Source organism: Chiroxiphia lanceolata, chromosome 2 (genome assembly GCF_009829145.1).
Source record: "Chiroxiphia lanceolata isolate bChiLan1 chromosome 2, bChiLan1.pri, whole genome shotgun sequence".
Taxonomy (NCBI): Eukaryota; Metazoa; Chordata; class Aves; order Passeriformes; family Pipridae; genus Chiroxiphia; species Chiroxiphia lanceolata.
In genome coordinates, this window is record NC_045638.1 from 111,876,375 (window position 1) to 111,894,093 (window position 17,719).

General features: G+C 38.3%; 1 protein-coding gene across 7 annotated transcripts in view; it reads right to left on the bottom strand.

Annotated features, from left to right (window-relative positions):
* The window catches only part of EPHA6 (EPH receptor A6), a 455,633-nt gene that overhangs the window by 115,237 nt on the left and 322,677 nt on the right, over positions 1-17,719 (bottom strand). For 3 of the 7 annotated variants that reach the window (XM_032678079.1, XM_032678074.1, XM_032678077.1), the window contains 4 exons: positions 17,048-17,210; positions 8,711-8,819; positions 4,652-4,722; positions 1,468-1,593 (listed from right to left, as the gene is read on the bottom strand). In XM_032678079.1, coding sequence (XP_032533970.1) covers positions 1,468-1,593; positions 4,652-4,722; positions 8,711-8,819; positions 17,048-17,210 — 469 coding nt within the window. Of the gene's footprint in view, positions 1-1,467; positions 1,594-4,651; positions 4,723-8,710; positions 8,820-17,047; positions 17,211-17,634; positions 17,683-17,719 lie in introns of those variants that run through there. The other 4 variants (XM_032678075.1, XM_032678073.1, XM_032678076.1 and 1 more) reach the window with 3 other exon arrangements.

Below are 17,719 nucleotides of genomic sequence, written 5' to 3' on the forward strand. Positions count from 1 at the left end.
CTCAGCCATTATAGGGTAACAACACAGAGGATGTAAAGTACCACAGGAACTCCAGACTCTCCTTGTCAGTCTGTTTTTTGTTTTAATTTGTTATAACTATAAGAAACGTTGGTGGGCCTTCTGAATGGCATGTTGGTCATAAGCTGTGCATTGAGATCCACTAGTTAGGTGAGTTTATAAGGCCTTTTTCTGGTCTTATCTCTCTAAGTCCACAGTAAACCATGAACTGGGTAAAACACAGAAACAATCTCAGGCTCTGGACAACAATGAAATGCTTTCTGCCCCACATAGAACACAAGAAATGGTTTTACAAGATTGTTTTTTACAAGTATTTCACTTTTGTTGTGTTAACCTCAAGGGTGTGTTTTCTGTCACCATTGAGCTGGTGACACCACCATCAGGACCTGTAGTGAACTCTAGAAAGCAGCCATGAGCCTTTAACCCTACAAAGACTTTCCAGAAGTGAATGTGCGGGAACACTTGCACATCATTTTCCTGAGCAGAAAAACCTGACAATTAAACCAAACCTCAGACAAGAGGATAATACTTAATGCATGGAGTAGGCATTGCACATCAGCAAAAGTAGGATCCCCGAAAACACAAGGGGCACGTTATCTCCCCTAGAAAAAAAGAACAATGTACATACGGGATGAAGGAACTTCTGAAACATTATCAAACAGCTGTGAAGTGGCCTATACCCCCAGTGAGATGTTCTCAACTGAAGGTAAATGCTCCATAGCTGAGAACAGAGTCTAAAACAGTTGATCAGATGTAATTCCTTTCTGTCTCCACCACACACTTGGACAAACAGGGATATAGGAGGAGATCATGAAGCTATTTTTCCATTCATCCTGCTTTTTAAGTCCCCATCACCTTTCATACTGTCTCCACCTCCTTATCAGAATTTCCTCTTTTCCCTCTGCTGATGATCCTTCTCCACACAGGAAAGCCTCTCCTAAGCCAGCCTCTCCTTTCCCTCCCCTCATCCTCCTCCTGTTTTTTATTTGAGGATAACTTTTTCTCAGTCTTCTACATTCTGAACTTATCTCCCCACAGAATGAAATTCTGATCTAATTTCACGCTCAGTGACCGAGAACACATGACAATAACTATGGCAAATGCTGAGTGCAAGAATGTTTTGAGTGCATTTGGAAAAAAGACACAAACCCCTAACAAACAGGACAAAAAAACCAACCCTACCCAAAAAAATTATAAAGCCTTAAAAAACATTTAGGATAAAACATTGTTTTGTAGAATCTCCCTTTAGAGAACTCCTGATTTAAATATGAACATATTTGGAGCATGAGTTGGATACAATATCTCAGATACACTACACTTTAGAGAGGACTGTCAGAGAAATACACCCACATTTTCTGCTATACTTGACCACTTGTATTATTCTGGTGACTCAAGAAAAGCAGCCTTGCCAGGCCTGGACATTTCTTTTTAAAGTGGGTATAGTTTTACCTGCCCCAATAACTCTTTCAATACGAATTCTTGAAGGATCTATCTCCTTTGCAAACTCATGGACAGCAAGAGATGGGTCTTCATACGTGTCTGGATCAATGTATGTTTTGAGTCCTGGGAAACGCACTGCAAAGAAAGAGAGAATAACAGGAATCAAGAACTTTGACATTGTGCACTGTAACAAGATCTGTTTATTTATTTACTTTTAAACTAGACAACTGAAAGGATTGGAAATAATTTATTAAATCTTCCACATTTAAAGTTCCAGAACCCAATAGAAGAGGATAATGATCCCAAGTTACTAATGCTTGCTACTGATTTCACAGAACCAAGTGCAGAATGCACGAGTTGTCCCCATTTGGGCCATCAAAGACTGAGCACAGGCTTAAACATTTCCTCTTATCCTTCAAGTGGCTTATTTAGGTGAGGCTTCTGAGACACTAATGAGCTGGTTCTTACAGCTCCATAGACAGAGAATAATTCTCTGACAACCCAACACTAGCAAAAGCATCCCAAAGTAGTGACTGAAAGTGTAAAATGGTCCTGCTGGGCCCTGCTCAAATCTTCTGAGGTGTTCTGGGTGACTGAAAGCATGGATACTTCTTCAGGATTGGTGCATTGTTACAACAAACATCCTTCCAGCTTGCAATGATGACTGATAACCAGTGTTGGCACATAGAATGGAGAAAATACCAGTATTAGTTTTTCTGAAGGTTATTTATAACTCTAGTTACTGTCAAGTTTGCCAGTTACATGAGTCCCAGAGTTTATTCTGTCCCATGGGAAGAAAATGTCAAAGGCCTTAAGAAAATTCAGTTTTTGGTATTTAACTTGATAAGACAGTGTGGAATTCTTATGCTGTTTTGTCTCTGTTCCAGATGAAAACAAGCATCTCCTGAGAAACAGCACTTCAGGTAGGAAAATTAAGAGGACAATAAAGTTTTTGGAAAATTCTTCCTAGGACAAAATATCAGCCCTAGTTAAATTGTAAGGAAAATGCAATTTTGATTTTGGGTATGTTAAATTACATTCTTCTTCTTCTTCTTTTTTTTTTTTTTTTTTTTTTTTTAAATTGTAAGCATTTCCTTTCTGAATTCTGTTTAATATTTTAGTCTGAAGAGGCTTCTTGGAGTCTCAGTACTTAGCTTATATCCTTAAAGAACGCTTCAAGTACAGCTGGTAAATTTGGAAAATGCAGCAAGTCATGAAAAAATATGAACTGGTCACTTGAAGGGCTGCCTAGAGTGACACCAAGTGAGGGCTCAATGATATGGGAAAAGCAGAGCCTCAAGACTAACAGCCAAGGCAGCTTATATGCCCCTTTGCTGCTCCTTGGGCAATTTAGGCAACCTGTCCTTTACTTTGAAAACACCGGTTCCTAATTCACTCCTTTCATTTAGGAGTGGATGGCTGAACATTCCTTTTGCCAAACAGGACAAATTGAGATCCTTTCCTCTAAGGATGAGTCCTGGAGGACTGTGCTGCTTTGTCCTCCTCTGGTCAGCTGGAACAACCAGAGAGCCAGGTGCAAGATGAGAACAAAACTATCCAAATCCATTTCCAAGGCTTTGATAATTCCTGTCTGTCTCCTTGGAGATGGCCGTGGCAAGAGTGGGATGGTGCCAGATGGCTTTGGAAGGCTCAGGCAAGCCATCATTTTCTGGCACACCCGATATCCCTTGTGTTCCTGAGTATCGTGTGTTCAAGAACTTATTGTTGTTTCTCTTGGACTGTCTGGATGGAAATCCTTTTCAGGCTGCTGCCATGTGATGATTAAGTTCTGGAAAACTTTCAATCCATTAACAGAAGTTGATGTAAATAATGCATCAACTTATAGGGATAAAAGGAGGCTACTGCAGCTAGGTCCAGAGAATCCCTTTAAAAAGAATTCAGCACTTCTCAGCCATTCCTCTTATCACTTAATAGCTGAGTCTAAAGCAGTTCATTATCTGATGAGCTTCAGCCAGTCTGGGAGTGGTCACCCTTGTGCTGGTCCTGGGAGCGATTGCACAGTCCCACGCGTTGTTTCAGGTTGAGATGCTGGATCCCAAATCCATAGGCAGCCAGCAGCCAGGCAAAGGTTGCTGCGTGGAGGAGGTATTTGTGCAGGTGCTGTTTTGTGTAAAGGAGGGAATATTGTTGGCAGTACAGTCTTGGCTGCTGGGGTAAATCACAATAATTCCACTTTATCCTTGGTTCTATGGAGCACATACACGAGCAGAGATTTGGCCCCTCCGGTGTGATGCTGAGATAACTGCAAATGACTGAGAAGCTTCTGAGATGAAGCTGTGTCAACATGAAATACAGGTACCATTTACCCCAGCCTGAAAGACACTGAGTGAGGCTTTCTTTCAAATTCAGTCACAGACTCAGAGGCATAAATCAAATTCTCCTGCTGGGAGGCTTTTGTCCTCTTTCATTTCTGACCATGCTTGGAAACAAATGACAAACAAATATTTCTAGGAAGTATACTTTATGGGGAAATGTGCCCTTTTCCTTGACAGAAAGAGGCACTTGGCTAGATATAGTGATGTCACCTGTAAAAAGATTTTACTTCTGGTGACTTAACTTCTGTGTTGATCACAGTATTTCCAGGGGTGTTATCAAAATAATGAAAAAATAAAATTTTATATCTTTTGTATAATACCCTTTGAATAAAAAAACAAACCAGTAAGGTAACTAATTTAAACTAGGTGGCTAAACTAAACTATATAAACCAATGTACTGCCTGTGAGAGACTGGCAGGATTTTCTTTCACTGCACTGATCAGTGAGCAGGAACATCAGGGAAGACAACCCATTCCACTTCTTATTTCTTGGGTGGCTGGAAGTGTAGATCCCTAAATCCAAAGAGAACTAGATACAAATAAGTCACATAGTCACCAAGAGAGGAACTTTGAGGCAGAAATTTAACGTCAAGAACAATTGAGATGTCACAGAAATATACATGAAAAACTGATTAAATATTAATAATTGAATGAAAAAAACCCCATAATAACTAGAGTGAATTTAGTGAAATTGTTCAAGAGGACATAATCCCCCCCACCTTTGATGATGCAGACAGTAAGGAACTACTCAAATGACCAGATTAAAATATCAGCGGAAAAAGCTGTCCAGGAAACAATGAACATTCTTCATTTAAAATGTGATATAGATATTATGTAACACAGTGTTGAACTACTTACAATGTCCATTTTGCAAATGAGCCCTTCTTTTCTCCTCAGATTTCATTTTGGCCTTTATGTACCACTGGCATCTTTCAAGAAAAACAAGTGAGGTTTTAAATAAAATACTTGCCATGGATAAAATAAATGTACATTAAGTTTTATCTGTCCTTTTATGAAAGTCAGAATCTTTGCATTTGGAATACATATTTAGCTATGAATCTAAAGAGGGAAATCTGAAGAACTACAAATAGATTACATACAAAGAAAAATAGATCAGAGTTGAATTATTAGCATGGAAGTGATTACTTGACTTTAAATTTCATTCAAAACTTTATTTCAAGTTTGACTCCTTCAAAGAATTCTGATACTTTAATAAATTATCACTTCCCTGCATTCCTGTTTGCATATGTAAGGTGGTGGTAATTAAACCTTACCCTATTAACTTTCATATACAGTGGGTGAAAAAAGCTCACATTTTCTTCCTAATTGAATAGTAATGACTTCACCACATTTCATGAAAAAAGAAATGTTTTTTCACATCAGGATCACTTTTTTTCTTTTATTTTGCTGAGTGGCTCTGTGCACTGTGAGCCAGGTACTGATTTATTATTTCTTCTAAGATAGCAAATATCATACAGGATAAACATTAGGTTTTAGCATATGCCTCTATGATTGCTATAAAATTGCAAATCCTTGGCAAACAACCCAAAACTCTGTGGAAGTTCGTGAATTGTCAGCAAACATATCTGACAATGCATGGGTATATGTCGGAGAAAACTGCCACATGGCAAGTTTTTGGGTTCCTGGTAATGAAATCTCCCCCAGCCTGAATGTTGCCAACCTGTTAATGCTGATTTAGAGGGTCACATGGTAGCAGTAACTGTCTCAGTCAAGAAAAAGCCAAAATATTTGATCTTGGTCTTAAAGCTCTCTCTCACTCACTGAACAGCCTAAGAATTATTATTTAGAGGGAAATCTTTTGGTCTAAGGGCTGTTGAGGCACTGGACCCAGTGGAGAACAGCAGTGCCTGTGGACATGTTATTTGGTGTGCAGACATACAGTTCCAAAAGCAGCTTGGAAAAAAATGACTGTCCTCTCTATGTACATTACCAGCCTCATAAAATTAAATAAACATTAACTAAAGGCAGTATATCCACGCAAACAATGTAGATATGAGAAATAGGTGAACACTCCCACCTCATTTCAATGGTTAGTTTAAACTGCTGAAACACAGTAGGAACACTCACAAATTCATTCACTGCTACACAGGTGATGATGAGTGGGCAGAAAATTCTGTACCCTTGTGGAGGGAAATGCAAATCAGTGGATTCTCAGATTCTGTGTAAGCCTGGAGATTGGAAACCAGTTGCTGTGACCACTAAGGATGACAGAGCCATGTTTAGGACCTGAACAACTGGTCTGTAGGGTGCCAAGTGCCAGGAACACTAAATACGAGTTCTTATACTTCAAGTGTCTGCCCAAGGGAACAGTCAAATGGAAAGATTTTAACCCTATCCAATCCTCCCAAGTATGCACGTGGCCCCAAAGTGTGACTACAGTGGCCAGTGATTGATCACCAGCAGAGGAGTCTCCTCATTCTCTGTTCGTGTTGGCTACAGAACAATCGGAGAGGAATAATTTCTGTAATGATAAGACTAAATCATACTGAGCTTTAACATCACATTTCCTGGAATTAAGCCAAGACCCCCTGTCCTGTGCCTCCAAGTCTCTGCTGCTTTCATTTTTCTCTCTAGGACTTACAGTCGTGCTTCCTGCTTGCTCTGGGTGGATAATCACTCAGCAAAGTGCAGAGCCAGGTGCTCATTTAACCCAGCCTCTCCACTATGAATAGACTCATCAGCAGCCCTGAGACTCGACAGCTCATCAAATTGTTAATTCTAAACACTGGAGCAGAGCACATCTGTAGGATACCAGTCGCATTTTTCATGCTGAAATTTGCCTCCAGTCCTAGAGTAAATTGAGTATTTATTCAAAATTTTCTTGCTCTGTCTTCTGTGGAATACGCTCTTATCACTGCATTTAAGCAGCACTTCAAAATGAATTCATATCTTACATAATTGAAATGGTCCCTTTGAGTAAGGCATTAGAAAGCTAAGAGAATCTCTGATATCCTTAACGCCAGCAAACAGGAGGAATAAACCAAAAGAAACCCATTTCCATATTTTTTTTTTCATTCCTGAGTTTAGTGAGGTGTTTTTTTCTAAAGGAAGTGTTTCAGTTATGCTTCAAGATTTCACATAAGGATTCCACACAGTTATTTTCTCCAGAAGTTTGTCTAAATAATTCCTCTCTCTTCTGAAAGACCTTGCTGTTTGTCAACTTCTGTAGTAATGGTAGGAATATTTACTTAGCTTCTAAGATTATTTAAGGTCATAGTATGTTCCAAGGTTAACTATTCTCATCAAGTTCAACAGAAAGTTAGACTTAATTGGTTTTATTATTTAGCAGAAATAACATTAATTCACATAATGGTAGCTACTGTGGTTGCTGAGGTATTGCAAATAAAACCTCTGGCCTACACTGGTTGAACTTCACTTTCTTTTCAAGTTAGAGGTAATGCTATACCAACAAAACAGAAATATAATTACAAATTTAAAAGTGCCACACAGTCCATTAATATCAGCCCTGCCTCTGATGACCATTATCACATTCAGAAGATTTAAGTGTAACATCTTTTCTGGCAGTGTAAACACAGGCCCTAAACCAGGACAGTGGGAGTGCAGAATCCTTTCCTAACTCTGGATTTTTTCTGTCCCCAAGCCAGGTAAGAAGGAAACTCCACAGAGAATCCTACTCACATGGAGGCTCTTCCAGCATCTCTTTTTGTGTGTCTGAAGGAGAGAAAGCGGAAAAGGATAGAGAGGGGTCAGAGCCCACACAAACTCCAAGGTCTCACAGAGGAGATGGGATCATAATGTCTTTGTCCCTTTAAATTTTGTTTTGCTTCCAGGTGGAAGTAGGTGAAGTCTTGAAATCACGAAGGAAAACCCCAAGGCTCAGTGACAAAGGAAAAAAGGCACCCTGGAAGCAATTGTGCCTGTGAGAATCTGAGCTCCAGTAAAGACTGGTGTTCCTACCTACAAATGTCTTTTTCAGCATATCCAGTTAGAATTTGTGAGTTCCCCTAAAACCTTCACTGTGCAATTCAGCATGGCATCTGGCCACTCAACCCAAAATGCTTCCTCATCCAATTTGCATAATGTCATTATTTGATCCTAATCAACACATCGACTGAAGAAAGGTGGACAAAGAGCACTGCATTGAAAGAATTGTAAGCACAAGAATTGGCCAGTTATAAAAATTGGTGAATTCCCCTGCCAGTGCAGCAGTACTGCTGCAACAGAGATTTAAAAAAAAAAAGCCAGAAAGCAATAAAACAGGACCTTTGGGAAACTATTTTCTGTTTGCCAGTGATACCACAAGCAGAAGAATCATTCTAGTGTTTCGGGGTATAGTTTTCCTTAGTTTAATTTCATAATATAATTCCTGCTTTTTATCTTAAGAGATGCAGAAATGTGCATAAAAAATAAGTGCGTAATTTTGTATGACTTTTCCTACAAATTTAATATAGTGAAAGTAATAAAAATTGGTCCATTCAAGTGTATTTATCAAGCTACATTGCCAATTCCAAGACATCAAAAATTCTGGGGTTGCACCCCCCAAAGCTTTGCAATTTACAGTTATGAGATTTTATAAAATATATTGTAGGAATTTTTTCTTTTTTTTTTCCTCGTAATGTCAGAGCCTTGAAGGTGCAGCAGGTACAATGTATTTTTAAATTTTCGCTCTGGAGGCAAGAGGTCCAGAAACTTATTTTTAAAATATCCAAGCTATTTCCTGATTTCACAAAATTGCTTATCTGCTCAAACTGAGTCCTTATGGAAAACAACACTCACAAGAGAACTGTGAGTATGACCCAAATAAGCCATTCACCCCACTATGTTTACTCTTTATATCAGCACTGAAAATGTGGTTTAAAATAACTATTATTCTTAAATTCTTAGCTTTAGATGGTTCCAACCCTGCCTAAATGAGAACACTGTAGCTCTAATTACCTCCCAGTGATCAGGAAGAACAAAGTGAGGATGACCAGGAGAGTGAATCCGCCAACAGCAGCAGTGGCAATGACAAGAATCTGCCCCTGCTCCGCAGCCATATCAGAAGCTGAAAGAGAAGCACAAAGAAAAGAGGTTAATGCTCCATCCCCCAGGGGTTTTGAAGGATGGGTGAAAACATTTCAGTAGTCAAAAGTTACAAATCGTTTGTAATAGTTTCCCCCTGCTTAGCAAGGTCATCAGATGAGAATGTCTGTGAAGTGAGAAACCATAATCCATGTCCCAAGCAGGAGGAAGGGGAGAAGGTGTTTACAGGCTTTTAAAATGAGGAGTTGGCATTATCAGAAACTTGTAGTTTACTTAAGTTTGAATATGACAGGATTTTGGACACGAAACTGCATTTTCATCTGTAGCTTTATTTATCTTAATCCTGCATCTAATTCAGAACTTCTCTCCATCCACCTGGCCCATGAAGTCATCAGCAGAGCTGTGCATGTAAGAGATGCTAAACCAGCTTCAGGATGAAGCAAAGCAGAAAAAGAAAAATGTGGAGCTTCACAGACACTTCAGCATGTCTGGTGTTTATTTTTACTGACACAAAATGCATAGAGTTTTACTACAATATGCTTTGGGGATTGTCAACACTGCAGCTGAAAAAAAATAAAATTTGTTTTCTTATGCCTCGTGTTTTTCTCTCTGCTTTTTGTAGGATGTTTAGGAGTTAAAAAAGATCACCTGAAATTATCTGGTCTCCAGACACTTGCTCTTTTTATTAATGAATTGTGTATAATATTAAATTTTTACATTGACAAAGCACCTACTTACAGTGAGATTGGTCCTCACTGTCCAAGTACTACATGAGTAGAAAAAGAATTAGGCTTGTTTTTTTCTCTGTCTCCTGCCTTGTGACTTCAGAGTTTTATTTGTTGAACTCAGTTACACTTGAACATTTTCACCACATGACATTTACCCAATTCTTACTTTCTATTTCCATGGGAAATAAAACATTGTTTTGAAAGGAGAATAAATAATTCTATTCAATGACCTCTGACAAGAGTAGTAACAAAGAAAAGAAAATAATTTTTACTTTTGTCAGGAAAGCAACTTTGATATTTTAAACTTGCAGACTGTTCAATAAGCCAAATCTTCAGCTTTCTTTTGGCACCAGTTGATTAAAGCTTAGGGAAGTCACCAAGGCTGCTGGCTAGAAATCTCAGCAGGCTATATTCTCTCACTTTGCAGTTGATGACGCCCAATACAATGCACACATTGCATCCAAAGCCCCACAAAATGCTGTTTCCAAGAAAAACATTTGGCTTCTAAATAATATTTGTGTGAAACTAGCGGTATAAACTGGCTTTGTAATAGTAGTAAAGCAAATAAAAACAACAGTAGTTTATGTAAAATTTTCAGCAAAAAAGCAACTTGTTAAATTTCTGCCATTAGGTTTCCCTCCATATAATTTTATGGAATCATGCACAGGCAGTAAATTACAAGGCGCTCAGTATCTGTGGTCATAAGCTTTCTGTAGACAAGTTAAATATACACATTTTCCAATAAATGATGTAGCAAATACTCAGTGAATAGCTAATCTCCAAAATGATATTTAGTGATGTTATGGGAGTGGATGAATTTCTTGCTCTGTGCTGTGTTATGTTCCACAGAGTCACATTTAGTTGGAAAAATACAACATAACAAATATCATGCCCCACAAGTAACAAGGCAAATAATAACAGACTCTCCAAATAAAAAGCTGAATATTTTCAGACTAGTGGGAGTCGTGCTAAATGTTGCAGAGATTGTTACAGCCAGGCACGTCTGGAAGCTGTGAGTGGAGAAGGTTTCAGAGAAGTCTTTCTTGCTCATCTCTGCGATGGAAGCGAAGGAACAGCCTGCAGCTCTCTTTTTTTGTTTTTAATAGGAGAAAGATGGGTGAAAAACCAGTGAATTCAGCAGAGGAAAAGCAAACCACGAGCTCAGATAAATTAGCTGTGGTTTCCTTCAAGAGACAGTCATTGCCAAGGTAACAACTCAGGGCCTTTCTTGGTGCAAATGTAGGGACCGCCTCTGTGGTCTGAAGCAGCACCTGCAGCTATGGAGATAGAGAAAGTTGTGTGTCCTGGATCATTTCTCCTGGATGGAGACGCTATTTCCTGGAGTTCTAGCTAAAACAGAATCCAATCTATCCATTTAATAACATATATTTTCTATCAGGAACCAAAGTCACAGGAATGAAGGGGAGAAATTCTAGCCTGGCTTTAGTTCTTTCCACCTCTAAGCAGTATGAGTTTTAGCTGAGACTGTAAGTACTTAACAAGTGACCATTCCGGTTCTCTTGTTTGTATTTTACTGTGTTGGCAGAGATGTCAGAGTCCAATATATTAGGATTTCTTTTTCTCAAGTAGCCAAATCACTGCAAGGAGCTTTCAAACCTGAAACTTCCAGATGACCTTAATTTACTTGTCAGATAAAAAAGTCAAATGACAGACAAGTATAATTGGAAAATGTGGATTTCTTAAAAACTGTCAGAGAGGCAGGTAAAGTAAAATGATGGAAATACTTATTTTTGCTTGAAGTGATCCTTCAATAAAATCAATAAAGGTACAGTGCAATGAACATCACACATACAAGCACATGTGTATGCACATACACAGACTTATCACACGCAGGTAAAAGGTTCCATAAAACCTTATTTAGGCAGTGAGAAGACAGTAATCAGGGACACTCAACACTTTTTTTTTTCTTACAGCATTTTTCCATTCTAGATTAAATTCAATGTGTCTCTCAATCTCTCTGTTCTTTTCTCATTTCTCCAGCCTTCTCTTAAGGTAAAGTTCAAGTTTTAAATACTAAGAGCTTTAATTGCTTCTGGTCTGCATGTTCTTGAATCTTTTTTGTAATTTCCTTGGTTTTCTTCCTTATTTTTCCTGTGCATATTGGTATATGACCCTGTGTTTCTCCTCAGAACTAGTTTGATTATTCAAGACAGAAAAACTCAGTTTAAAAAACAATTATGACAGGTTGCAAAGTCAAGCAAGTTCCTGCAACCTTATTTCATGTCTTTGTGTGTACATATTAGACTACTGCATTTAATCACAGAAGCACACAGCATTTTTCTCCCAGATTCTCATTTTTAGACAACACTGTCAGTACTCATACAGCTAAAATCAATATTTTGTTGTCTCTATGCTGTCCAGTGCACAGTCTCATATCTGCCAACTCTGCACCATCCAAATCCATCCAGTGCTGGATGATTAGTAGCTCTGTGAGCACAGGGATGAATGTGGCTGTACCATGTATGGGGCCATACTCCATTTGTTGAAGTTGATAGACAAGGGGATGAGGAAGCACTGGTGCAACAGGAATACATAAGCCAATAAGTTCATTTTGACAGAAAATGTACTTTAAAAAATGAGTTGCCTAAGACAAGGAAAAGGGAGAATTTGTTACTTATCCCAGCAGATGATTCAATAGTATTCTGTAATGTTTGGGTGTCAAAACACTTCAAACACATTGTACCTGCAACTAATGTGATTAGTCAAGGTGATGACTTCATTTTAAAACTGCAGCAGGTATATAACACATTATTAACCAGATAAACTCTTCACTTCCCTTAAACCTCATGCTAAAGTCAGGTTATATGCCTGAAATAACATTTAAAGTGTCTAATTGCATGGTTCCAGCTTCCTTACTTGACAGCATGCCCAGATATCCCTCCTGCATCCTGTTCTGTGCCTACAAGTTACTCTTTACATCCACACCCTGTCTCGACTCCTCTCTGGGTTCTTCATCTGAATGTGTGGAGGAGGAGCTGCACTTTCCCTCCTCACTGGGCTGAAGGGAAATATCCTAAAGCTTCTCCGTTTCCTCACTGGACAGACTGGAAGAAATAGTGCAGACGTTTTAGTCATGGTACAAGAGGGTGACAGACAGAGAGAATCTTTCAGCTCTGCTCTTTCTTTTCTTTGAGCAAATTTCTCCACAATATTTTAAAAGTTTGTGTATTTGGTATAAAAGACCTGGAAGGCCTAATGACAGCTTACTCCTGTCTCTTAGCTACATCCTTTAGTTATTTCAACTTGACATCTATCAGGCAGCAGACCTTCCAGCAGACTTAAAAAAGTGACAAGAAAGACAGCTAGACAGATAACAGTGAGCAGCTGTAAGATAGGTAAGTGTGGACGGTGAGAAGTGGAGCTCTAGTAGACAGAAACTGGCTGTCAGATGGCTTTGGAAAGCATTGTAAACAACAGTGCTTAAGAACAACAGATGAGTAAAACAGAGTCTCATTAGGGTAATCTTTAAGTTTACAAGGAACTGATGGGCTCCAGTCAAAGGGGAAATGTGGGAAAGGGAGAAGGCAAAGGAAAGGTGATCTTAAAAAGGATGTTTAGGACCAAAAGACAATGCTGTCACTAGCATAAGGGTGTAAAACTTTTTGGTATATGTTCACTTGAAAAGCTTTCTTTCAAGTGTTTCCCCCAGCATTCACTTCCTGACCAGTGGATTAATGGAGAGCCTGTGCAAGCAGTTTGAGATCTGAACAAGGATGTCTCTCTTGTTTAGGAAATGCAGAGGAAAAGTGAGGTCTCTAGGGCTTCTGGATATGTACAGTAGAGCAATTAGATAGACCAAACCCAAATGTGAAGAACAACTGAAAATATAAAACACAGCAAGGAAATACTTCAAGATTAAAATGAGACATCCAGTGATGACTGATATTGAACACTAGGGCTAAGCAGACATGGAGAGAGACCCAACAAGACAGTTTCTAAATATGACATATGCGCCATCTGATTTGTTTATTTCAACAAGAAATTCAATTTACTATTGTCAAAACATCAAGCATTCTAAAAAGTAAAAGCATAATCTCCATTTTTCATTGGTAATTCAATGTATTTCTAAAAATCCTAGGGATGGCTTCTCTGTCAAGTCATAAATTAAAGCATGTGCTTAAACCAGTATTGGACCTCTATTGGAATCCATGATTCTGGACCCTTCTCTTGATCGTTGGAGTTCTGGAAAGAATGGAGCTCAAGGGTCTCAATCAAATCCAATGGGAAATCCAAAACAGCATGTTTTGAGCTTGAAAAGTTAAAGGTAGATTTTTTGAATGTGGGAAGAGGGGGAAGAATGTGGGAATCTGGAAATAAAAGGAAGTCACCATCTATGCTTACAGTAAGGAAGTTAAAGTTTCATCAAGATCAGGGTTTCAGGCCAATTGTTTTTTCATAGTCTTCAATTTTATAAAATACCTAATCAGGTATTCTTGTAACATTTCTGAAATGTTTATTTTTTTATTGTTAGTATGGCTGACTTAAAGCATATGAAAGTCTACTTTGCTTTTGGATTAAATATCATCATGTGTTTACAGTTATCACTCTGTTCAGCCCAAGCACTAGTCCACATTGCATAAATGCTAGTTTGTTCCTTAAGTCCCTTCTGGAACAAGCCAACCATTTTGCTTTCAGGTTATTTTCTCCTGGTGATGGAAAGGCTGACATGGAAAATACCCTTGGTTTTAGAACAAGCCGTGCACAGGAGAGCTACAGCATGAAAACACTTCACTGCCTAACAGCTGTAAATTATTCAATATTTTACAAATTCCTCCAGGCACTAAGGTACTGCAGTAAAAACCACCTCTCTAGAAAAGAGAAAAAAAAAAAAGCTTTGAACCATTCATTTTAAAAAAAATCCAAACCCACCACCACCACCAACAAAAAAAGTCTTCCATAAAGAGCAAGTTAGAAGAGAGAGAGAAAAAAAAAATAGAGAGGGCTACAGTTACAGATAAAAGCATATTTGCCCTAGGACAAATGGGGTTTTATTCTCAGAATGCATTTTCTTCTATGTTAGGAAGGACCAGAGCTTTTTTGTGGTGATTCAGGTAGCTGTTACTTCCGATAGATAAAAGTGAGATTATACCTCAACTTACAGCCACAGCAGTGGTACCTGTGTGTGTCCAGAGTGTATGAAACCCTGCCATCTTTACTACAAGTGTTTTGCCCATAAGGTGCTGAAACAGAGGGACTAATAAAATGGTCAAAAGCAGTAGTTACCATGCTCTGTAAAGGTATTACATATCCCAGCAGCCTCTTAGCTTTAAACAGGGGAAGAAATGCCTGACAGCATCCACTCATGCATCCCTGCTTCCTTGAAGAGAATTTTTCTGACTATTCTAGGTAACTGCATCTGCTATCACAAAGAAAGTACAAATTTTACTCTTTGGAAAGCTTCAGTTATTTGTCTTTGCATCAAGGAGAAGAGTTCAACAACAACATGCTCCCCAAGCAGTGGCTGTCTCAGCCTGGGGGTCAATAAGCCAGGGTGTTTCCCCCCAAAAACACATCAGCATTATTAACTAACTTTTGTCATTACTGCTGCAGGGTTGGTCTTCTTTCTCCCTCATGCATCACCATTAATAATCACACCAAAATGTCTCAGTTTTCCCAGTAATGATGTATCTAATTTTATCCTATATAACTGAACTGACACAGATAGTGTTTCACCCAGTAAATGGGAGAAGGCATGACAGCACTGTCCTGCCAAGGACAGAATGTTTTAGGACATTGATATACACATCTCATAGCTGATGAGCCAATAATTTTTTATAACTAGTCTGTTAATTTTAAGTTTTCTTAAATGCTCATTTTGAATTGCTCTCTTTCTCATTATCTATCCACAATTCATGTCAATATTCAAACAGGGTAAATGGAATAACCTTGGATGTTTACCTACAACTCGTCCTGGAATTCTTCTCTTGTGTAACATGTACAATTAGCAGAGAGCTGAAGGATGTTACAAGCTAATGCCAATTGAGAATGATTTTTTTATGAGATTGTTGGTTGATAAATTTTCTGTCAACAGCACAGACTTTTAAAAGATTCTATTTTTCCCAGTCTTTTAATGAAAATATTAGTTTTAAATTAATTAAAATCTGGCTAACCGAAAGTCCACAAAAATTAATTGCAAAAGTAACTTGTTTCTAATTTTAACCAAGTAACTTGTTCCTAATTGGTAGAGATTGAGGGAGCTGCAGTAGTCTGCCCTGGTCTAATACTATTTGGTATCTTTCAGAATAATTGAGAAGAATGTACATTAAAAAATCACAAAACTTTCAGCTGAGCTCAAGAGCCAGTTGTACTAGTGAACTGAGAAGAAGAGATGGGGCTGCGATGGAGTGAGTGGATTCCCACTCCCAGGAGATATTTCTATCAGCAGTACCAATGAGAGAAACGCCACTGGAACCACAGTCTTCCTGATTCAGATGGGCAAGTGACATTTTCACAAACACAACTAGACTCATAGAAGTTTAAATATTGTTTAATTTTTATATGAATTATATCCCTGGGTGCCCAACATCAGATATTTGTTGCACCAAGATCTACTGAAATTCTTGAAAGCACACAAGTGCTCAACTCCTTTTCAAATCAATTGGCTTAAGTACCCAGAAAATTTTAAGAAGTGCAATTTGGCATTAGGCACTTGGAAATCCATCCCAGATTGATTTTTGAAACAAAAGTTAAGAAGAAGTGAAATTGGAACACAAATCCCTTGGTGCTCTTGGAAGCACTTATTTAGTTTTGAGTCTGTATTTTAGCTTAAGCAACTTGAATTCCAAAACACTAATGAAAAACATGGTATACATAATTGGTTAATTAAAGTAATTTAATTAGTGACTGTTTTAGTGTTCTATCTACTACACTAATTTTACCTCAAATACATGTAAATACCTTGTTTTAGGTTTCTTTGAATATGGGGGACAATAAATGACTTAAATATAAAATTGTCCAGCTCATGAACATCATACATCAAGCCTTTTTGCACATTTTGAAGGAATATGTAGGCTTCTTGCTTCTTACTGGCAAATCAGTGGTTGATGGAAATACATATAAAAATTTCCATTTTTTTTTATTTGTAGAGTCTGAGAGCACTAAAAACTGCAGAGGAAAGAGTCCATCACTGTTGTGGGAGCTTGCATGAGGCTGCTGGACTTAGCAAAGCCTGACTAAAGGTATTTCTAGATGTCAAAAGGAAGGCCTGCTATAAGGAAAGAAATGATCACAGAATCCTAGAATATCTCAGGTTGAAGGGACCCATAAGGAAATTTTATGGAAGAGAACATTCCTTCAGCTGCAACGTTGGGCTAAAATTTCTGTTTTTTCTTATAAATCCAGAAGTGTGAGTCTGAGGTCTACTTGTTTTTTGTCACACAGCAGTGGTCATTTTGTGATAAGCAAATGGTGTGGGTTCAGCCATTCAAACTCCCAATGTCTCACTGTTTTAGAATTAGATGCTACTTCTATTGTATTTTTTTTTCCCTTCAATGAAACTTACTTTCATCTCCAGTTTCAAATTCAAACTTCTGGCTATAGCCGCTGTATCCTGCTGCCGTCCTGACTCTGATATGAAATATATACTTGGTGGCTGGCTTGAGACCTGTGATGATAACACTTGGAGCCTTGGACCTTGTGGAGGAATAGCTGAGCTGCTCATGCTCCTGAGGGACAAAAGAGGGAAGAAATGATATCAAGTTGAGTTGAACAAACTTTGCAAAAATGATATAACAGAACTGAAGCTCCATATTCTTCTCATGAGTGTAAAATGTGTCTATAAAAGGAGGTGCAGGTATGGATTTGCATACTTTGATTCTGTGCTATAGTCATAATGTATGATATGGCCTTGACTTTCACATTTCAGTTTTTTTTCTTTAATCTTGCATATTGACACATCTTTGGGACTTGGGTTAGTAATTACACCGTAGTCAAACCAATATGGAATTAGTACAAGACTACATTCACAGAAAAAATGGCAACTAGAATGGCAGCTAATTATTTCTGCACAATGGACAAAACTAGGAGGTCGGGAAATACTAGTAAGCTGTAAAGTAAAGACGTGGGAGTATTCAAATACCCGCTACTCACTTCTACCCGCAGGTAGTGCCAAAATGCCGGCGCTATCCGTGGGTAGACCTGTGGGTAAAAGAAAATAAAAATTAACTTTTTCTTT